The 18,230-nt window shown below is 41.7% G+C and overlaps 1 protein-coding gene across 3 annotated transcripts in view; it reads left to right on the plus strand.

The window, feature by feature from the left end:
- Window positions 1–12,452, plus strand: part of KAT6A (lysine acetyltransferase 6A) — a 35,750-nt gene extending 23,298 nt beyond the window's left edge. For all 3 annotated transcript variants that reach the window (XM_085080718.1, XM_085080720.1, XM_085080721.1), the window contains exons 14-18: window positions 232–463; window positions 1,566–1,776; window positions 2,440–3,132; window positions 3,876–4,191; window positions 7,395–12,452. In XM_085080718.1, the coding sequence (XP_084936844.1) occupies window positions 232–463; window positions 1,566–1,776; window positions 2,440–3,132; window positions 3,876–4,191; window positions 7,395–9,979 (4,037 nt within the window). In that variant the 3' untranslated portion in view covers window positions 9,980–12,452. The remainder of the gene's footprint in view (window positions 1–231; window positions 464–1,565; window positions 1,777–2,439; window positions 3,133–3,875; window positions 4,192–7,394) is intronic.
- The last annotated feature ends 5,778 nt before the right edge of the window (window positions 12,453–18,230 follow it).

The raw sequence follows: 18,230 nt of genomic DNA on the forward strand, positions 1-18,230 counted from the left end.
TCGTGGCATTGCCTATAGTCAATGCCTGATGGCAGCAGAGTTCAGAAGTCTTGTACTTGATCATTGAATAACAGGACTTCAAACAAACATAAAAATAGGCCTGACAACTCAAAGTATCCTTCAAAGTTCTTATCTTGTACGCAGCACTCAGCTATTTTATGAGGCCTTTGTAGAAGGTGGGGTGGAAACAGAAGCTAATGTTTTGAAACCTTTTTCCTTGTGTATCTTTAGGCTATTTGCTTTCAAAGCGTGAGGGTCAAGCAGGATCACCAGAGAAGCCCCTGTCAGACCTGGGGCGCCTGTCATATATGGCTTATTGGAAAAGTGTAATATTGGAGTGCCTTTATCATCAGCGTGACAAGCAATTAAGCATCAAGAAATTAAGTAAACTGACTGGAATCTGCCCTCAAGATATCACTTCCACTCTACATCACCTACGAATGCTTGACTTCCGTAGTGATCAGTGAGTATAGGAGTCCTGCTGTAAATCCCAAGTACCTTCAGATGTATTTCATTGAAATTTAATGGCGTTTGAAGACAAGTCACATCTAATAAGCTTGATTTTGCTAAATACTTCAGTGTCCAGATACTTTCTGTAGAGATCGTGGTACTCACATGCAATGCAAGAATTGTTCCGTGCCAGAGCTGGCTCAGACGTCCAGCTGTGTAGCACTGCAGATGTGGAATTTCAAGTAATTTGCTGCTGTGAGAGGGAGCAAGTTGGTCTCTTGGTCATGTCTTCTTGGGATCCCTCAGCAAAATCAGTCTAATACAGTCACAAAACAGAGCAAACAGCAGCTTCCCTTCTCTAGAAGGAGATCTCTCCTTATTTTCAGTCAATGAACAGACAGTTGCTTTCCTTCCTTTTTTCTATGTCTCAAAAATGCCATAAACTGTGTGGATTGACATGGAATACTTGAAGAGTGGGACAGATCATTGGGGGAGATGAAGTGTGTTGGTGTAGAATAGAGGTAGTCTGCTTGTTCAGCTGACAAGCCAGGTGAAATACTGAGAATTATTCTTGTTTCAGACCATAGTAGTTCGGTGAGTGGGGTTGTATTCTATTGTATTTTGTGTTGAACTTGAAACTTGGAAAACGTGAGAACAGTTTTATCTCCTCATCTGACAGCATATCTTTAACCGGTGATATTTCTCTCAGACCCCTGAACAATATACACTATGGTAGTAGGACTGCAACTTCTTTTGAGCAGTCCTGTTATTTTTCTTCGGTAGCAATTACCTTATATTGCCATTCCCCAAATGGCACACTCCTTGTGCGTAATAAAAATGATAATCTGCAGCCAAATGTTAACCGTGGAAGGATAATGGCTTCACCATTAACAAGAAGTGGAAAGAATTTAACATTTCCTCAGTTGTGAGATGCTTTCTCTGGTAGTCTGAAGGTACTGCAAATTGTACTATTTTAATGAGTTTTCTCTTCTCTCTGAAGCTACTTGTGGCAGCACTGATTGAGAATTTACAGATTTTTCTGTAATATATGTGTTTCACATGGCAACATGTACAGTATGTCACCTCTTATTCATCAGAGTATTATTACTGTTCAGATTTGTGATCATTCGTCGTGAGAAGCTTATCCAGGAACACATGGCAAAGCTTAGAACCAATGTCCGACCTATAGATGTGGATGCGGAATGTCTGCGTTGGACACCTGTTATAGTTTCCAACTCAGTTGTCTCTGAAGATGAAGAAGAGGAAACAGAGGATGGGGAAAATGAAGAGCAACAAAAGCAGAAAGAAAAGGATCCAGAGACCAGTGTAAGAGTGAATCTCTTATTTCTGTGTGGCATGTAGTTTATACTTAATGCTTTTGCAGGCAGAGCTAACAAAATTTCAAATGCGAAGCTTGCACATTTGTCATAATCATTAAAAGCAATGCAGTTGTGGTTAGTTTATGTATCTTTATGGTTTCAGATTAGAAAATAAAAATAGAGAAAACATCAAGGCATAGTCTAGAGAACAGTCCTTGAAGGGATTGCACTCTCACATCAGGTGATAAGCACTGACTAGAACATGAAGAGACATTATCTGCTGTTACTATATTTATGTTAAACTAATTGAGCATTTTAATGGAAAAAAATAGCTTCAAGTTTTTCTCACTTTTTCTTGAAAATTGCACAAATACTGTGTTTGAATGTAGCAAGGTGAAGTTAGCATTCTAGCACAGCAGTAAACGGCTGACTGAAGTCACTTGTTGAGAAGCTAACTGAGGTATATTATCACCTGTGAGGAAAAGAGTAGCAGGTAGCACTACTTGAATCTCTTAAAGGTCAAGTCTTTTTTTTAATCTCAGAGTTTTAGAAGTAATTTTTGTTAAACATTTCTGACTTTTTGCTCAAAAGCTTTTGTGGAATCAAATTCAGGATAGACATTCATACTGAAATAGGAAGTGTGAAATCTATTTGTTTTTATTTAAATCAGATGGTAAAATCTGTGTCATGGGAGAAGAAAGAGCAAGAGCCTTACTCACCAACAGAGAGTGAAAAAAAGCCAGACATTGTTGCTCCAGCCAATTCTGCACGACCAAACAAGCACATTTTCCCCCTGGATAGTCTTCCTGCAAACAGTCAGCCATCAAGAAGAGGTCGATGGAACCGCAAGAGCAAAAAACTTCATGAGCCCTTTTGTGAGAAGGAGCCAGTATTGCCCATCGGGGACAAAACAGTAGTTGCCAGTGGACGATGCAGTGAATGTGAGGAAAAATCAGCAGCCTCACAAGGCCGATGCAGTGACTGTGAGGAGAAGTCAGCAGCCTTGCAAGGAAGATGTGGTGAATGTGAGGAGAAATCTCCAGCCTCAAGAGGCCAATATGGTGAAGATGAGGAAAAATCTGCAGTTTCCCAGGGACAGTATGGCAAAGGTGAAAAATCTGCCATTCCCCGTCGGCGGCACAGTGAAGGTATGGAAAGGTGGAGGGGGCAGTTGAAAAAGGACACAGAGCCACTGAAGTGTAGATTCCCAGAGGACTGCGACAGATTACCCCGGCGCTTCAGTGATAGTGATAGGGCACTTCTGAGGTGTTTTAGTGAGAGTAGTGAAGAGGAAGATGATGAGCCTGTGAGTCCTCGATCAAGCTCTCCACCTGTTCTCACCAAGCCAACATTGAAACGAAAGGTGTGTGCCTTATTTCTTGTTTCTGACTACGTTAGGCAGCCAGTTTTGTCAGTATGTTGGGGCTTTCTGAAGGATGGTACAGTTCACAAGGTCTGTATGAAGTGTACAGGGAGTACATGTTTGATGTTCCAGAACTCTCTCTGCAGGGTACTTCCTGTTGGCTTTTTCAAGTGGTGCTTTTTGGTGAATCAGAGGTGGTAGGAGTTTGAGAGGTTTTTAATTGTAGCTTCTGTCTTGTACTTTTGATTTTGTTTTTCTACCTTGGTTATTAAAGTTCTACTCAGTCATGCAGAATAAAAACAGATACAGTTCTACTTCTGAAAGAAGCTTGCAAAACACAAATACTCTCAAAGCAACTGAAACCAGAGCCTAAAGTCTTTGAAATTATTTACCATGGAGATGTGAATTCTGTCAATGTGTCAAAGCAAATCCTCTCTTCATGGGATGCTGCACTAACAAGTTCTCCTCTGCATCACCTTTCCACCTTATTCTAAGCTATTCACATGTGTTGTAGTGTCTCTAAGCTTCCAGCTGTTATTGATGGGCTGTTAGCTTCAGCTGTTTAAATTCTAACTAGTGGCAGGTGCCAGTCAGTATTTCTAGTGAATTCTGGATTCTAGAAGGGAGCTCTCTGGTCCTCCTTCAACTGTTAAACTGTGCTGTTTATGTTTGGTATTTATCTAGTGTTTTATTTCTATTGCACATGATAAAATGTCTTCTCTTTTCTCACGTTCCACTTTCAGAAACCAATTCTTCATCGGAAGAGGCGGGTCCGCAAACGTAAGCACCACAACAGCAGTGTTGTCACAGAAACAATCTCAGAAACCACAGAAGTGCTGGATGAACCATTTGAGGACTCAGACTCTGAACGACCAATGCCCCGATTAGAGCCTACATTTGAGATTGAGGAGGAGGAGGAGGAGGAGGAGGAGGATGAAGAGGAGAGTGAGCTTTCATCCAGTGGATACTTTCGGCACTTAGCCCCACCAGACACACTCAGGCATAGACCCTCTTCTAAGAGGAAGTCCAGAGATGAGGAGGAGTCTGATGACAATAATGGTATGTTTGGTGGTACACTGGTGAAAGTTTGATAGATTGTGTCAGATGATAACAGCTCGGGACAGAGCAAACTGCATTCTTTGGCTTGTAATTTACAGCTGAAACGTAGGTTGGGCATAAATTACCAGTCAAACTAGCCTCAGACATTCCCTAGTTTTATGAAAATGTGTCGCGTACATTTAACTATCTTACTGGCAATGACCTGATCCTAGGCTATTCTTTTGATTCAGCTTTCCTAATGGAATTGGTATCTTTGATTCTGGAAGAACTTACACAGCAGAGTCACTTACAGAAATAAAACAGAAATGAACTGGCAAGCCCCCAATTTTCCATAACAAAGGGAAATATTAAATTGTCTCTTCTGAGATCCCCTTCTTCATCACATTGCACGTTCACGCTCTCAGCTTCTCATATCTCCCTAAGTTCTCAGGACCTTCAGTTCATAAAATAAAATAATTTGCTTGTGGCTGGTTGCTTAGAGTCCACTGATGATTCAGAAGATGCATCTGTCATTCAGATGCTCTGTTAGCAATCTTCTTTATGGCTATTAGATGTCATGTTGTCTTGATGGGCTACACAATGCAAAGCAGTCAGCAAAATAAAAATGAACAACTGTGTGAAAAGCAAGTATGGTGCCATTATCCCATAAGAAAAAATTGTTAACTCATTATTTTATGGCTTTAAGTGAGGCAATGGTTACCGGAGGATAATTTTTCTTTAAAAGTACTTTAATATTGAATGGATCAATATGATCGTAGGCAGGTTTATTGTCTACTAAACACCAGTTACCCTTAAATCCTTACCACAGCATATAACTATGTAAACTTAGTGCAAACCTGTGCTGACAGCATTAAGTTTGCTTAGTGGGAATACATGCACAGTCAGCTTATACCTTTGGGTTTTTTTTAATTTTGTGGTGATCAGATTACTCATTAAATACACTTTTGTGATACTCCAGCATAATTAATAAGACTCCAGTGGAGTTGGAGACAGATCTGTTAGATCAGTTGTTTTCATTTGTGCTCTTCTGAATGTTTTCTGGTGGAGATGCAGATCCCTTTAGAGATTCCACTCACATATATTCTTTTATAAAATAAATCAGTGATTTTTAATCATCTTTTGCAGACTACAAATAGTGCGTTGAGTGCCCAGGGATCAAAAATGGTATTTGGAAAGCCCCTGTTCTAACTCACACCCATTTTATACTACAGTGACAAATTTCTGGCTCACCTACTTTATAAATACTTGTGATTTAGTGCTTTTTACTCCCTTGTCTCACTTCTGTTGCTTTTATTTTTCTTCTTGAACTTCTGCAAATTTGTCAGAACCTCTGAAGTAATAAACTAGTAATATCATTTTATGGCATTGCTGCTCCTGACATCAAACATTATCTGTAGGCTGTTTTTGCCTTCAGTACAGGTGCATTTGCATACACATATTAAAACTGTAATGCTCTTGGAGAAAATACAGTGTACTGTCGGTTATCTAAACATGTTCATCATGAACAGCTGGCTTTTGATTTAAAAATTAGGCCGGGTGAGTGGGACAGCACTGCCTTATGACAATTCAAAAATACAGTGTTGCAGCCATTAACAGATGGTTCAGATTTAGACTATTTTAATCACAACTATGAAATAGGAATGTTTATAGGAAGCATAGATTTTTTTAGAGGTTTTCCCATCACTACAGAAACCTGCCAGTGAATTTTTTTTTCTTTTTTTAACTTTCTGACTAGGGGCCAGATTTTTCCACTGAGAACGTAATCTCTAGCTGAGGCAAGACACTGCAAGTGTTCTAAGATTTTTCCCTGACATGCAACACTGCAGTTTCTTAAATGGGTATTTGGATTTGTTCTGATTTCTGTCACAGCAGCAGTGAGAATGGATAGTGTAGGGTGGTAATTTGAGGCCAGTTCTTTTAGTAAGGGTTAGGCATTGTGGAAGGTAAGAAGGTGTTTTGTGGTGTCAACAGCGCAGTTTGTTTATTTATATTCTACCAAATGTGCAATGTGCATAGTGTTGTGTAGGGAAACATGAAGCTTGGTAACGGCTGAGTTGTATTTTTTTACTTTTCTTAGTTCTATATGTAAGTTTTGCTATGAATGTGGTAAATCTAATCCTCTGTAGTAGATATGAAGTGTGAAAGACAGCGAAGAGAAATAGTGATGAGTATTTCTAAGAGTTGGGGTTTATTTTTAAGGGTTTAAATGTTAATGCTTTAATAAATACTATGAAAATAATGCTACCTTCTTCCTGTACAACAATATGCGGCCTGACAGTGGCAGATCCTTTATTTTCTTTATTCACATTCAAATATTTATTTTTTGATGGTATAAGGAGTTGCTGAATTTTGAATTCAGTATTCACTTTTTAATACCCAGATTTTTTTCAGAATGCTTATCATTGGAGGGAGGTATTTAAAGTAAATTCCTGTCTGAGCAAAGGGCAAGAGTAACTCAGCGTTATACAGTTGTATAAAATGTCACTGACTGTATTAATTAACAGGTTCAAACCAAAATTAATTCAGACAATGCCTTACACTATTCAGTAAGTTCTCAGTAAGCTATCACATTCCTTTCTGGCTGTATAAGCTCTGAACCTATTTGAGTGTTTGGAAAATCATTGAAATGCAAATCTTGCTTCATCAAATAAAAGATGAAAGGGAAATCCAGATTTCTGTTAATGATTTCTTCAATTAAAAAAAATTACTAGGCTAATCCAGGCATCTGTGTATTTCTATTGGCATTAAAAAGCATAAGGCTGTGAAAAAAAGTGAAAACATTTCCTTAAGCAGATGCACAGATCTAAATGGAAACATGCTTTTTTTTGCAACTTCATGTGTTCCCCTAGGCTGCAACACTTTAACTTGTGAGCATATTTCATAAATAAAATTTGTATTTTCAGAACTTTATTATATTGCTTAGAGCTTAATTTGAATGTTGTCTTAAAGACTCAGAGCTTTGAACATGGAAAATCTTGAAAGCATTGATGTTCTTTGAAACTGTAATGCGCAACATGCTGCTAATGAGTAGACCTTAGTCCTTCTAAGCTAATATTTCTAAGCTAATAAGTAAATCCCAAGCTAATAAATTTCTAAGCTAATGCTGAAGTTGATAAACATGCTGGGCATGCTTGGGAAGGCTTCCATGAATGCTCAGGTCAAATGAAAATGTTTGAACAGTGTCTTTCAATTTGTATTTTCAGGTAACCCACCCTTGAAACCATTATCTGTGCTGAGGAATAGTGAAGCAAAGGATTCTTCACTTGAGCCAGATACTTCCACACCCATGAAAAAGAAGAAGGGATGGCCAAAAGGGAAAAGCCGAAAACCGGTCCACTGGAAGAAAAGACCTGGTCGAAAGCCAGGTTTTAAACTGAACCGGGAAGAGGTGCCACCATCAGTTCAGGATGAAATAGTTGATGAAGCAGTAGCTAATTCAAAATCAGGGCGTAAGCCCAAAATTTCAGATAAAGAAGAATGTGTTGAGCAGAAAGACCTGCCTCTCACTGAAGAAAGGAAAGAGGAAGGTGTGAATATGGAGGCAGAAGAGGTAGGAGAGGGAGAAGAGGAAGATATTGCCAGCAGTGAAGTAAGAGCAGTTTCTCCTGTGGACAGCAACAGCAGTCCAGTGCCAGAAGTAAAAGAGCCTGAGATAGAAGAGGAAGTAGAGGAGAAGCCACGGATTTTAGAAGAGCAGAGGCAATCAGAAGAAGAGCAGCAAGAATTAGACGAACCTGAGCATGACCATGAGGAAGAAGAAGAAGTTGCAGTAGTGACAAATCAAAATGAAGATCATGATGCCGATGATGAAGATGACAGTCATCCGGAGTCTCTGAAGAAAAAAGAATTGGAGGAGCAGCCTGTTAGGGAAGGGGTGAAGGAGGAGCCTCAGGTACAAGAATGTTTTTTAGAAGCAAGCATGCCAAGCAGTAGAGAAGATGCAAAAGAAAAAGATGAAGCAGAGGCAGATTCTGAGGAAGAGCAGGCTTCCCATGAGACATCAGTGGGCTCAGAGCATGTCCCCGGGTCTGAAGATGATCACGAAGAAGAGCAAACTAATAAAGAGGGGTTAATTGAATTAAAAGAAGAGGAAGAGATTCCTCATAGTGAACTAGATCTTGAAACTGTTCAAGCAGTCCAGTCCTTGACACAGGAGGAAAGCAATGAGCATGATGTAGCTTACCAGGACTGTGAAGAAACTCTTGCAGCTTGTCAGACTTTGCAGAGTTACACCCAGACTGAGGAGGATCCTCAGATGTCAATGGTTGAAGATTGCCAGGCCTCAGAACACAACAGTCCAATATCCTCTGTTCAGTCCCACCCCAGCCAGTCTGTGCGTTCTGTCAGCAGCCCAAATGTGCCTGCTCTGGAGAGCAGTTACACACAGATAAGTCCTGAACAAGGATCCCTGTCCGCACCCTCTATGCAGAACATGGAGACCAGCCCCATGATGGATGTGCCTTCAGTATCGGACCACTCTCAGCAGGTGGTGGATAGTGGCTTCAGTGACCTTGGCAGCATTGAGAGCACTACAGAGAATTATGAAAACCCCAGCAGCTATGACTCCACTATGGGAGGCAGCATATGTGGAAATAACTCTTCCCAGAGCAGCTGTTCATATGGAGGACTGTCTTCTTCTAGCAGCCTCACTCAGAACAGTTGTGTTGTCACTCAGCAAATGGCAAACATTGGCAGCAGTTGCAGCATGATGCAGCAAAATAGTGTCCAGCCTGCAGCAAACTGTAATATCAAGTCACCTCAGAGCTGTGTAGTAGAAAGGCCCCCAAGTAACCAGCAACCAACAACACAGCCGCAACAGCAGCAGCCTCAGTCCCAGCAGCCACAGCCCCCACCTCCACCCCAGCAGCAGCCTCCGTTATCTCAGTGTAGCATGAACAACAGCTTCACCCCAGCACCTATGATCATGGAAATACCTGAATCAGGCAGTACTGGTAACATTAGTATCTATGAGAGGATTCCAGGGGATTTTGGTGCTGGGAGCTATTCACAACCATCAGCCACATTCAGTTTAGCCAAGTTGCAGCAGCTGACAAACACCATTATGGATCCTCATGCCATGCCTTATAGCCATTCTCCTGCTGTGACTTCCTATGCAACCAGCGTTTCTCTCTCCAACACAGGGCTGGCTCAGCTGGCTCCATCCCACCCCCTGGCAGGCACCCCACAAGCACAAGCCACTATGACACCCCCACCAAACCTGGCATCCACCACCATGAACCTCACATCACCTCTGCTTCAGTGTAATATGTCTGCTACCAATATTGGTATTCCCCATACCCAGAGGCTGCAGGGACAGATGCCAGTCAAGGGGCACATTTCCATCCGCTCCAAATCAGCCCCCCTGCCCTCGGCAACCGCACACCAGCAGCAGCTGTATGGCCGCAGCCCCCCTGCCGTTGCCATGCAGGCCGGGCCTCGGACCTTGGCTGTGCAGCGGGGCATGAACATGGGAGTCAACCTGATGCCAACCACCCCATACAACGTGAACTCCATGAATATGAACACCCTGAATGCCATGAACAGCTACAGAATGACGCAGCCCATGATGAACAGCAGTTACCATAGTAACCCTGCCTACATGAACCAGACAGCACAGTATCCTATGCAGATGCAGATGGGAATGATGGGGAGCCAGGCCTATACCCAGCAGCCTATGCAGCCAAATCCTCATGGAAACATGATGTACACTGGCCCCTCCCATCACAGCTACATGAATGCTGCTGGGGTGCCCAAGCAATCTCTCAATGGACCATACATGAGAAGATGAGCAAAATCAACTTGCATCCTAAAAACTGAAATAAATATAAATAAAGGAACCTTTTATACTGACGAACCAGAGAAAATGGACCTTTTTCCAGTTAAAATATTGCTGTAGATTTAGAGGAACTTTCTTTGGTTTATTTTATTTTTTAGGGAACCTTGTCTTTATTTTTTTGATTTTTTGTTTGTTTGTTTTTCTTTTCTTCACAGTCGTCAAACATTTTACAGCTGAAATCACTTACAGATGTTTTTTAGAGGGGAAACATGCACAAAAATCTTTTCATAATTTAAAAAGAGCCTTACTTTGCTGACAAAGTGGACAGAGTACGTGTAACGTGAAATCATCTTCCTAATTTTTTTTTTTAATGTATGTCCTTTTCCCTCCCCTGTGCCCCTCTGTATGCAGTTTCTAGTGCTGCAGCAATGTAAAATGTTTGACATCTCAAAGAATAACAACCCTTCCCTCTAAACCCCACCTAACATTTCGTACTTCTAGCAGGAGGCACTTATTGGGAGATTTGGAAGGGGACACAGAGGATAAATGAAGATCTTTATTTCTGCAAGTCAGGAAAAATTTTTAATCTTTCATTTTCCCTGACTCCCTCACCCTCAGTAAAATTTGGAGTTAGGTGTAAACAATAAACTATTCACATTGGTGTTTTTGTAGATGCGTTAATTGAAATTGTATGTTTTATGCTGAAAATATAATGTAACTTTAAAATGATCCCATTTACCCAGACATGCACGTGAACACACGTGTGCATGCATGCACATGTTCTGTCACTGAACTGCTGGAAGCATCTCAAGAGTGAACTTGTTTTGTATCCCTTCTGCAGTCGTGAAGAGGACAGGGTGGGTAATGGTCTGTTAGGACAACAAAATGGTTACAGGCTCTTCTGGTGACCTGCGAGTCAGCCACAGCTGAGATCCCATACTGCTTTAGTACGTACTTGAAAATGCTGAGGGTTTTGGTTCTGAGCCTTTGAGTCAGACTGAGCTCAGAAGCAGCTGTTTCCAGTTAATCCCTTGGCTTGGGAAAAGTGTGCATTTGGTGACTGGGATGAGAACCCTGTGGTGTCCTTGTCACTCTTCCATTCCTGCTCTGGGGTAGGAAGTTGCTGAATGTGCCGCTTTCTTGGGGAGTCAGTGATGTTTTTCCTGATTCTCTTACTGCGTTTGATATCCATTTTATAGGAGTAGCCCCAGATTTGATCTAGTGTGGGAAAAGAAGGGAATTGGCCTCTTTTACAGCAGTGAAACCGTCCCAGTGCCCTAGCAGAATCTAGGTGGCAGGATTTTGCTGTTTATTACTGCAAAATCCAATTTACATTAATTTTGGCTACACTGCTGGCATGTCACCCAATACAAAAAGGGACAACCCTTTTATGTAAAGGTTTGGGGTTTTTTTAATTGTATATGAAGTAGAAATACAGACACATTAATAAAACTAATTCCTTTTGTTTTTAAACCAAAAGAATCTAAAAGTTGGGGTTTCTTCAGATGCACTAGAATGGACTTTCCTTCAGTAACTGCTAACCATAAAAGGCAGAATTCAAAGGACTTCCACTTTTTATTTCTGTTTTGTTTTGAGCATGTACAAGGCTGTGTAGGACCCCATTTCTCTGTATATACTATTCCAGTTCCGAATAACCCATGTAGAAAGCGCACTGTGCTGCCCTCTCTTCCTAGATCTTCAGCTGTGTCGCTGCTTCCTGGGGGTGGGGGTGGGTCTGAGACAGGAGGAGAAGCTGTTAAAACGAGGGCCATGAATTTAGTTTGTTTGCCTTTATGTTTGGTTTGGTTTTGTATGGGTTTTTTTATCAATTGGGCAGCTCCCTTTTCCACAAGCCTTTGTGACTGTAGAACTATTGTAGAAAAAAAAAGTTCTTTTCTATATATAAAAAGAAATTATCCAACGCAGTAATATTGGTACCTACCATTTTTTCACTTCTGTTTAAAAAAAAAATATGTATTTTTAGCAAGATAACTTGGGTAATCTTCTAAAAGAAATTAAAAAAAAATTCTCACTGTTAGTGACTTTGATGCCTTTTAAAAATAAGAGCTTTTTCATTTCATTCCATCTTTAAAATTTTTTATCTTTGTTGTAGAATATTAAAAACTATTTTAAGAAAGATAAAATTCTCTTTAAAGAGATCTCTAGAGTGTGTGAATAGGAGCTCCAGATGCCTCTAAAAGCCGCATGTACAAATGAAGCTGAGTCTATTCCTGTCTGTTTATATTTGCTTTTCCTGTTTTGTAACCTCTTTGTACTTTGTTCATGGTGACTTGTAAGCTAAGGGGAAGGGGGTGCCTAGATGCCTTTGTAATTCTCCATGTCATACGCTCCTGGCTGGATGGTCTCCCTTCCTCTCCTTGTATGTAATATCACTTTTTTTTCCCCTTTCTAGCAAGTACTTTCAAAAGAACTCTGTACATTTTAACATAAAAAAATAAATTATGTTGAGCCATTTTGGATGTCAGTTGTGCGTGTAGATTTCTTTTCTTCCATTTGAGTGGTGAATGGTGTCCCTGATGCTTGGTCCTGAGAATGTGATTCTCTGTAGGCCTTTTGACCTGAAGGAGAAGTGATACTTGGAATTCACTTATGAGATCTCTTGTTCACGTGTGTTTTATCTACAGTTTCTAATTAGAGAAATATTAAGAACAAATGTGAAGCTTCTCCAGAAATCACCACCTATAAATTCCTCTGCCAGGACTGCCCAAAACCAAGTGTGGTTCTGGTTTTTGTCAGCTTCAGTTTGTAATTTTGACTTGTGCCCTTTAATACTGGCAATGTGTATTTTAAGTTTCCCCCACCGCCTTCAGCTGCTCTCTCATCTGTAATGAGAACCTCGAAAGGGAGAACTAGACGACGACACATTTTACCTAGCTTGGGTTTCCCCTGTGGCTTTAAGGCACAGTTGGATCATTGTGGTGCCACTCCGCTCTGTCGCTGCACAGTTCTCCATAAGCTCAGAGCTGTGACAACGCTAGAGGGAGGCACAGTTCCAGCGTGTGTGTGATCGATGCCAGAGACTTCCCCGTGACAAGCATGGTAAGCCTCGGGACAAGAACCACTGCCTCAGCCTCCTGTGGTTCGAGGGCTGGGCCAAGCCTTACAAAGACCCAGTGGCCACAAGAACCTTGCAAAGGCTTTTCCACAGACGTGCTGTCACAAGGTCTTCAAGAAAGCAAGCTGTTTATAACAAACATTATTTGTTCAAATAGGATGCACTGTTAACTGATTGTTGATCAAAAAAAAACAGTGAAAAACCTAGCCTCGGTTTGTTCGGGTTAACTTGATGACAGCCACACTTGGCAGCCATGAACAAGGTGACCTCTTTTTTAGAATCTTGTCAAATAAACTATCAAATCCTACCATTAGGGAATGACTAAATGGGAAAGGGGGGTTTTGTTGGGTGGGTTTGTGTTGGTTTTTTTCTTCTTTCTAGAGAGTTGCCAAGCCAAAACAGGTTTGAAATCTGCCTGTCTTGAAGAGCAAGAACCTTTGGTACCACAGAGCATGGTGTGAACAGCTGTTTGAGCGAGTTCTGCATCACTGCGGCCAGGTATGATACTGTGGACATGGGGAGAGTTGCTCTGTTCAGCACTGTCAGGTTCACTCTAAATTAGTTGATAGGTGAACCAAAATGTCTGCTAGCAGCTCTCAGTATTCAGGGAGGAGTTTGAATGTGACCAAGAGCAACCAACTACTGTCTGGGAGACTAGAGTTGTGGTTCTTGAAAGACACTAATTGAAAGGAGAATAATCTTTAAGGGTTCCGGCAGTTCTGAAAGCTTGTCAGTGAGATCATTCGGAAGAAGCTGAAAAGAACATAACCATCTTAATTAGGTTCCCAGCTCAGGGGAAGAGCTCCTTGCTGAGATCCAATCTCTGCAAAATCTCTGCAAGTAATAGAGGAATGCAGATTGACTGAGGTAGACCAGGTTTACAGCAGCTGAGGTGAGGCCTGCAACATCTTTTATCTTCACAGCTTGTCAGCCAGAATAATTTACCTAAAAATAGATGCCTGAAGTGGAGCTTTGAATGTAAAATTCTTTTGCCCCAAATACAGAGAATCTCAGCCACTTCACCAAACCCTGTTTTTCACCTAGAGCAAGATTGGACTCCAGCTACATGCTTAATCTCTTGAAACAGCTGCAGGACCTTGCAGAGAGTCAGGAATTTTCTTCCATGCGTCCTTCCTTATCGGAGGTTCTATTCTGTTGGACAGCTCTGTATGTGAAACTGGCACATAATGACCTTGTTCATTTTGTGTCATAATTTTCCGAAGGGTTCCTCTGTCAGTAGTTGTTTGTTCTCCCTTGCCAAATACTTTGCCCTGTGAACTCTAGATAGTCACTATTGTCAGTATGTTTGTCATTTATCACCTAGTAGAATCCCAGTATATAATTGAGGTAGCAGAGTTATCATAGTACAAATAATCTGTTTGCAAGAAAAAAGTGATAAATATGGTGCTGTGTGACAAATAATTAAATAAGGTTCTTGAAAAATTTTTACTAACGTGTTGGCTAATATATGCATAGAGTACCTTTCAGCTAAAGGAGAAAGTCTGTTTACTGAAACTTAGTCATCCTCTGTTGCCCTATTTTATGCAATAGGAACAAGCAGCAATAAGAGATCATCTGCAGTTCCCAAACAACTTCTCCAAATAAGATAAAAACCACTGTTGGACAATAAACTGTTGGTGAGTAAAGTGAAATTACTAAGTCCATTTCCCATTTCTCCTGTCCTGAGTCCTGCATGGATGGTGAAGACAATGAGCTTTTGTTTATGTGGAGTAGATCTCTGGGGTCCGTTTTTACCAACCATACACTGACAGCACATAGAAGCTTGGTATCAGTCATAGGCCAAATGCTTGCTAACTGAGGACATCCTAAGCGTAAGCCCCTGCTCAGGACAATCTTATGTGTTATGGCAGAGGCACCTAATTCCAGTTAACTTGACTTTTAAATCATGCTGTCAAAATTCAAGCCAGATGTTTGAAAACCAAGCACTACTTATGCCAAAGACCAATCAGTTGGCATGCTACTTCCCACAAACAGGGAGCCAAGCATCAGTTCAAAGGCTAGCAGCTAGGGAGGTACCAAGACAACAGCTCTGACCCTATAGTTTGGTGGGGATGAAATTCTCCCTGGTATCTTGGGGGAAAGGAAAAAGGGTGTCACATAGGAAGAACTGAATTGCTACTGGTCAGCAGATTTCCTGGACCAGGGCTTCAGTCAGTCCTACTGGGAGGAGCTATTCTCCAGGGGAGCAGGTTCAAGTTGCTGTGTGTTCCCTTCTGATAAAAATCTTCTGCAGTCTGAAGTAGGCAAGACTGCAGTTACTTTAGGAGTGTCCTTGTCCTCCTTTGCATTGTGTTAGTGAGCATGCTCTTGAGACCAAAGCAAATCACAGAAGCTGGTCCACAGAAAGTGATCAGAATTGCCTGGGTATGTACAGCAAGGGGTCAGCAGGTGATGGTTGAAAGGCTGGGACAAAGGAAAGCACTGAAAAAAATGGTGTCTTTAGAGGCCATTGCAGACACGTTTGATCATCTCTCTGTCTATCCAGCTGTGAGACAGGCACTTTGATCTGCTTGGAAACCTGATTGCTGCCCACAAGAACCTTCATCACAAATTCTGCACAGGGCTCAGCAAGTCCAAGTAGCAAATGTTGGTGCAGAAGGAAGACAGAAAGGGAACTGTGATGTTATGAGGTAGCACTGTCTGGAAGCCCTGACAGCTTATGTACAGCTGCAGATAACTGTGTTATAGTCAGGGTCTGAAGAATACAGTATTGCTCTGGGTAAGGTGATAAGGAAAATGAGTTTGAACAGGGAAGTATTTCTAGTCCTAGAAAAGCACAAGTATCTCTCTCAACTGCACTGGTAAAAGCGATTCATCTACTCAAGTGTACCTTCCTTTTCTGGGGATGGCAGATGATGCTTTTGGTGTCTTTCAGGCTATACCTGAAGGGCATTAGCTCAATAATCCCTCTGATATACAGATGGTGTCTGAACCTAGGACTATCTGAAGTCTTGCTACCTAATTCTCTGCTCTGCTTTGTGGACAGGCAGGGACTTAGTGGTATTTTGCAATTCATGTGTTTAGTGGTTGTACAGTCATGAAAAGTTATGCAGTAATGCATGGGAAGACATGGAAAGAGGTTTAGGATCAATGCTATGGCCAGGAACAGTATTTTGAAAAGTTCTCTGCATCTCATCTTCCCTTGAACATCCATTTCCAGCATTCTAATGACTCTGTGCTTTAAGGGCCTCTAGAAAAGGAGACTGGACCCAAATTGTAGAATCATAGAATAATTTGGGTTGAAAGGAGCCTTAAAGATCATCCAATTCCAACCCCCTACTGCACAGAGGGACATCTTTCACTAAGCCAGGTGAGCTCCATCCAGCCTGGCCTTGAACACTTCCAGGGATGGGTCAACCAGGAATTCTCTGGGCAGCCTGTGCCAGTACCTCACCACTCGCAAAGGAAAGAATTTTATTCTCATATGTGATTTAAACCTATTCTCTGTCAGTGTGAAGCCATTCCCCCTTGTCCTGTCACTACCTGCTCTTGTAAAGTGTCCTCCATCTTTCTTGTAGGCTCCCTTCAGATACTGGAAGGCTACAGCTGGGTCACCCTGAACCTTCTCCTTTCTAGGCTGAACAAACCCAATTCTATCAGTCTTTCTTTGTAGTTCCATCATGTTTAATAGCCTGTGATGGACCTATCCTCCCCAAATTTGTCTAACCCACATATGTTTTCACAGCATTCCATAGCAGTGGATTCTACATTTCATTTTTATGTTGAGTAGAAAGATTATGGAGGGGTGGGGTTTTTTTGTTATTTTAAATATGCTGTCTCTGATTTTTGTGTGTGTGTAAAATAATGATTTTTTTTCACTTTGTGTGTTCTCTGTATCAGTCACAGTTTTCTGTGCTCCATTATTGCCTTTCTTCCAGTCTAGAGTTTTTCTGCTAGCATGCGCAGTCCCTTCATGTATCACCGAACTGCAGAATGAGTGAGGTTGGAAGAATATCTGGCAGTCATTTGCTCCAACCCCTGCTCCACTGGGGTCACCTAAAGCAAAGGGCAGACAAGCCTAATGCAATTCTGTGGTGATGGGCAGAGCTGCCTCCTGAACTATCTGCCTACTAGTACATGGGAGATTCCTTTCAGCCTCTCTACATGCAGTTTGTGCTTCTTTGTAGAATCATTAGAATATTTTCATTATTTTTGTTCGAATGAGTGCTTCATTGTGCATTAAACAGAATGGCAACCAAGCATGCAAGTGTCTGGAGGCTTCATCAGGTACAAGCCTTCAGGCAAAGGGGAAGATCATTAGGCTAGCTATGCCTCAGCATATCCAGACCCCAACAATGGCCACTCAGCTAGTAAATAGAGTCTGCACGTGCAGAATAGCCTGCCCACAACAGGCTATTTGGCAGCTAATTACACCCATGCAAATGAGACTTGCACCTTCTCTGAAAAGTGTCTCCCTTGTGGTCACTCAAAGCACTTGCAGAACTCTGAGTTCTTCTGAGCCCTAGTAAGTTCTGAGCTGTGATTTTAACTTGTAATAGTTAAAATCAAGTTAATTACCTGTTGCCCAAGCCTGTTTTGTGAGTAACTTCTCTCTTAGATGGCTTTTACAATGCTACCCTCTGAATTTATTAAATATCTCTGTTCGTTAATGCTGCTGCTTTTTTTTCAGTCCTTTGTTTGGAGCATCTGGTAACGCTGCATAAAGCTGCCTGGAATAGGAAAAGAGAAATAGATAGCTGAGGTCTCACACATTCCCCTTCACACGTTTCTCACTGTGCGGAAAAAGAAAGAACACGGTGCCTGATGCACAAGCCAGCAAATAGGTTACCAGGTTAAAAACAGCAGTGGCAAAATGAAAAGCTTTCCAAGAGACTCCTAGGCTCAACAAACTGGTTGTGGTACCCAGAGCTGGTGGGTTCTGCTCCTTGTTCCCAGAGGAAACTTAGGAATTTTGCTTTTAGCAACCAAGAGGCACCTCCACTGCATACCCACTGTGTCCTTCAAAGCGGTGGGCATGCAAAGCCTGACTTGCCTCAGTATCTCATTCATCAGTTCCGGGTTATTTGCCTGCTCCTGCCTTGTGCTCACTCTGCTCTGGCTTGTAAGGAGTTAAGAGGTGGGATCTGTGTGTAGGAGGAGGCCGTGTCCTGCCGCAGACAGGCAGGGGGTGGGTGTTCCTACTGTCTGATGCCATGGAGCAGCGTC

The sequence above is a fragment of the Lichenostomus cassidix genome, chromosome 22, assembly GCF_008360975.1.
Source record: "Lichenostomus cassidix isolate B80296 chromosome 22, HeHo_3.0, whole genome shotgun sequence".
Classification (NCBI taxonomy): domain Eukaryota; kingdom Metazoa; phylum Chordata; class Aves; order Passeriformes; family Meliphagidae; genus Lichenostomus; species Lichenostomus cassidix.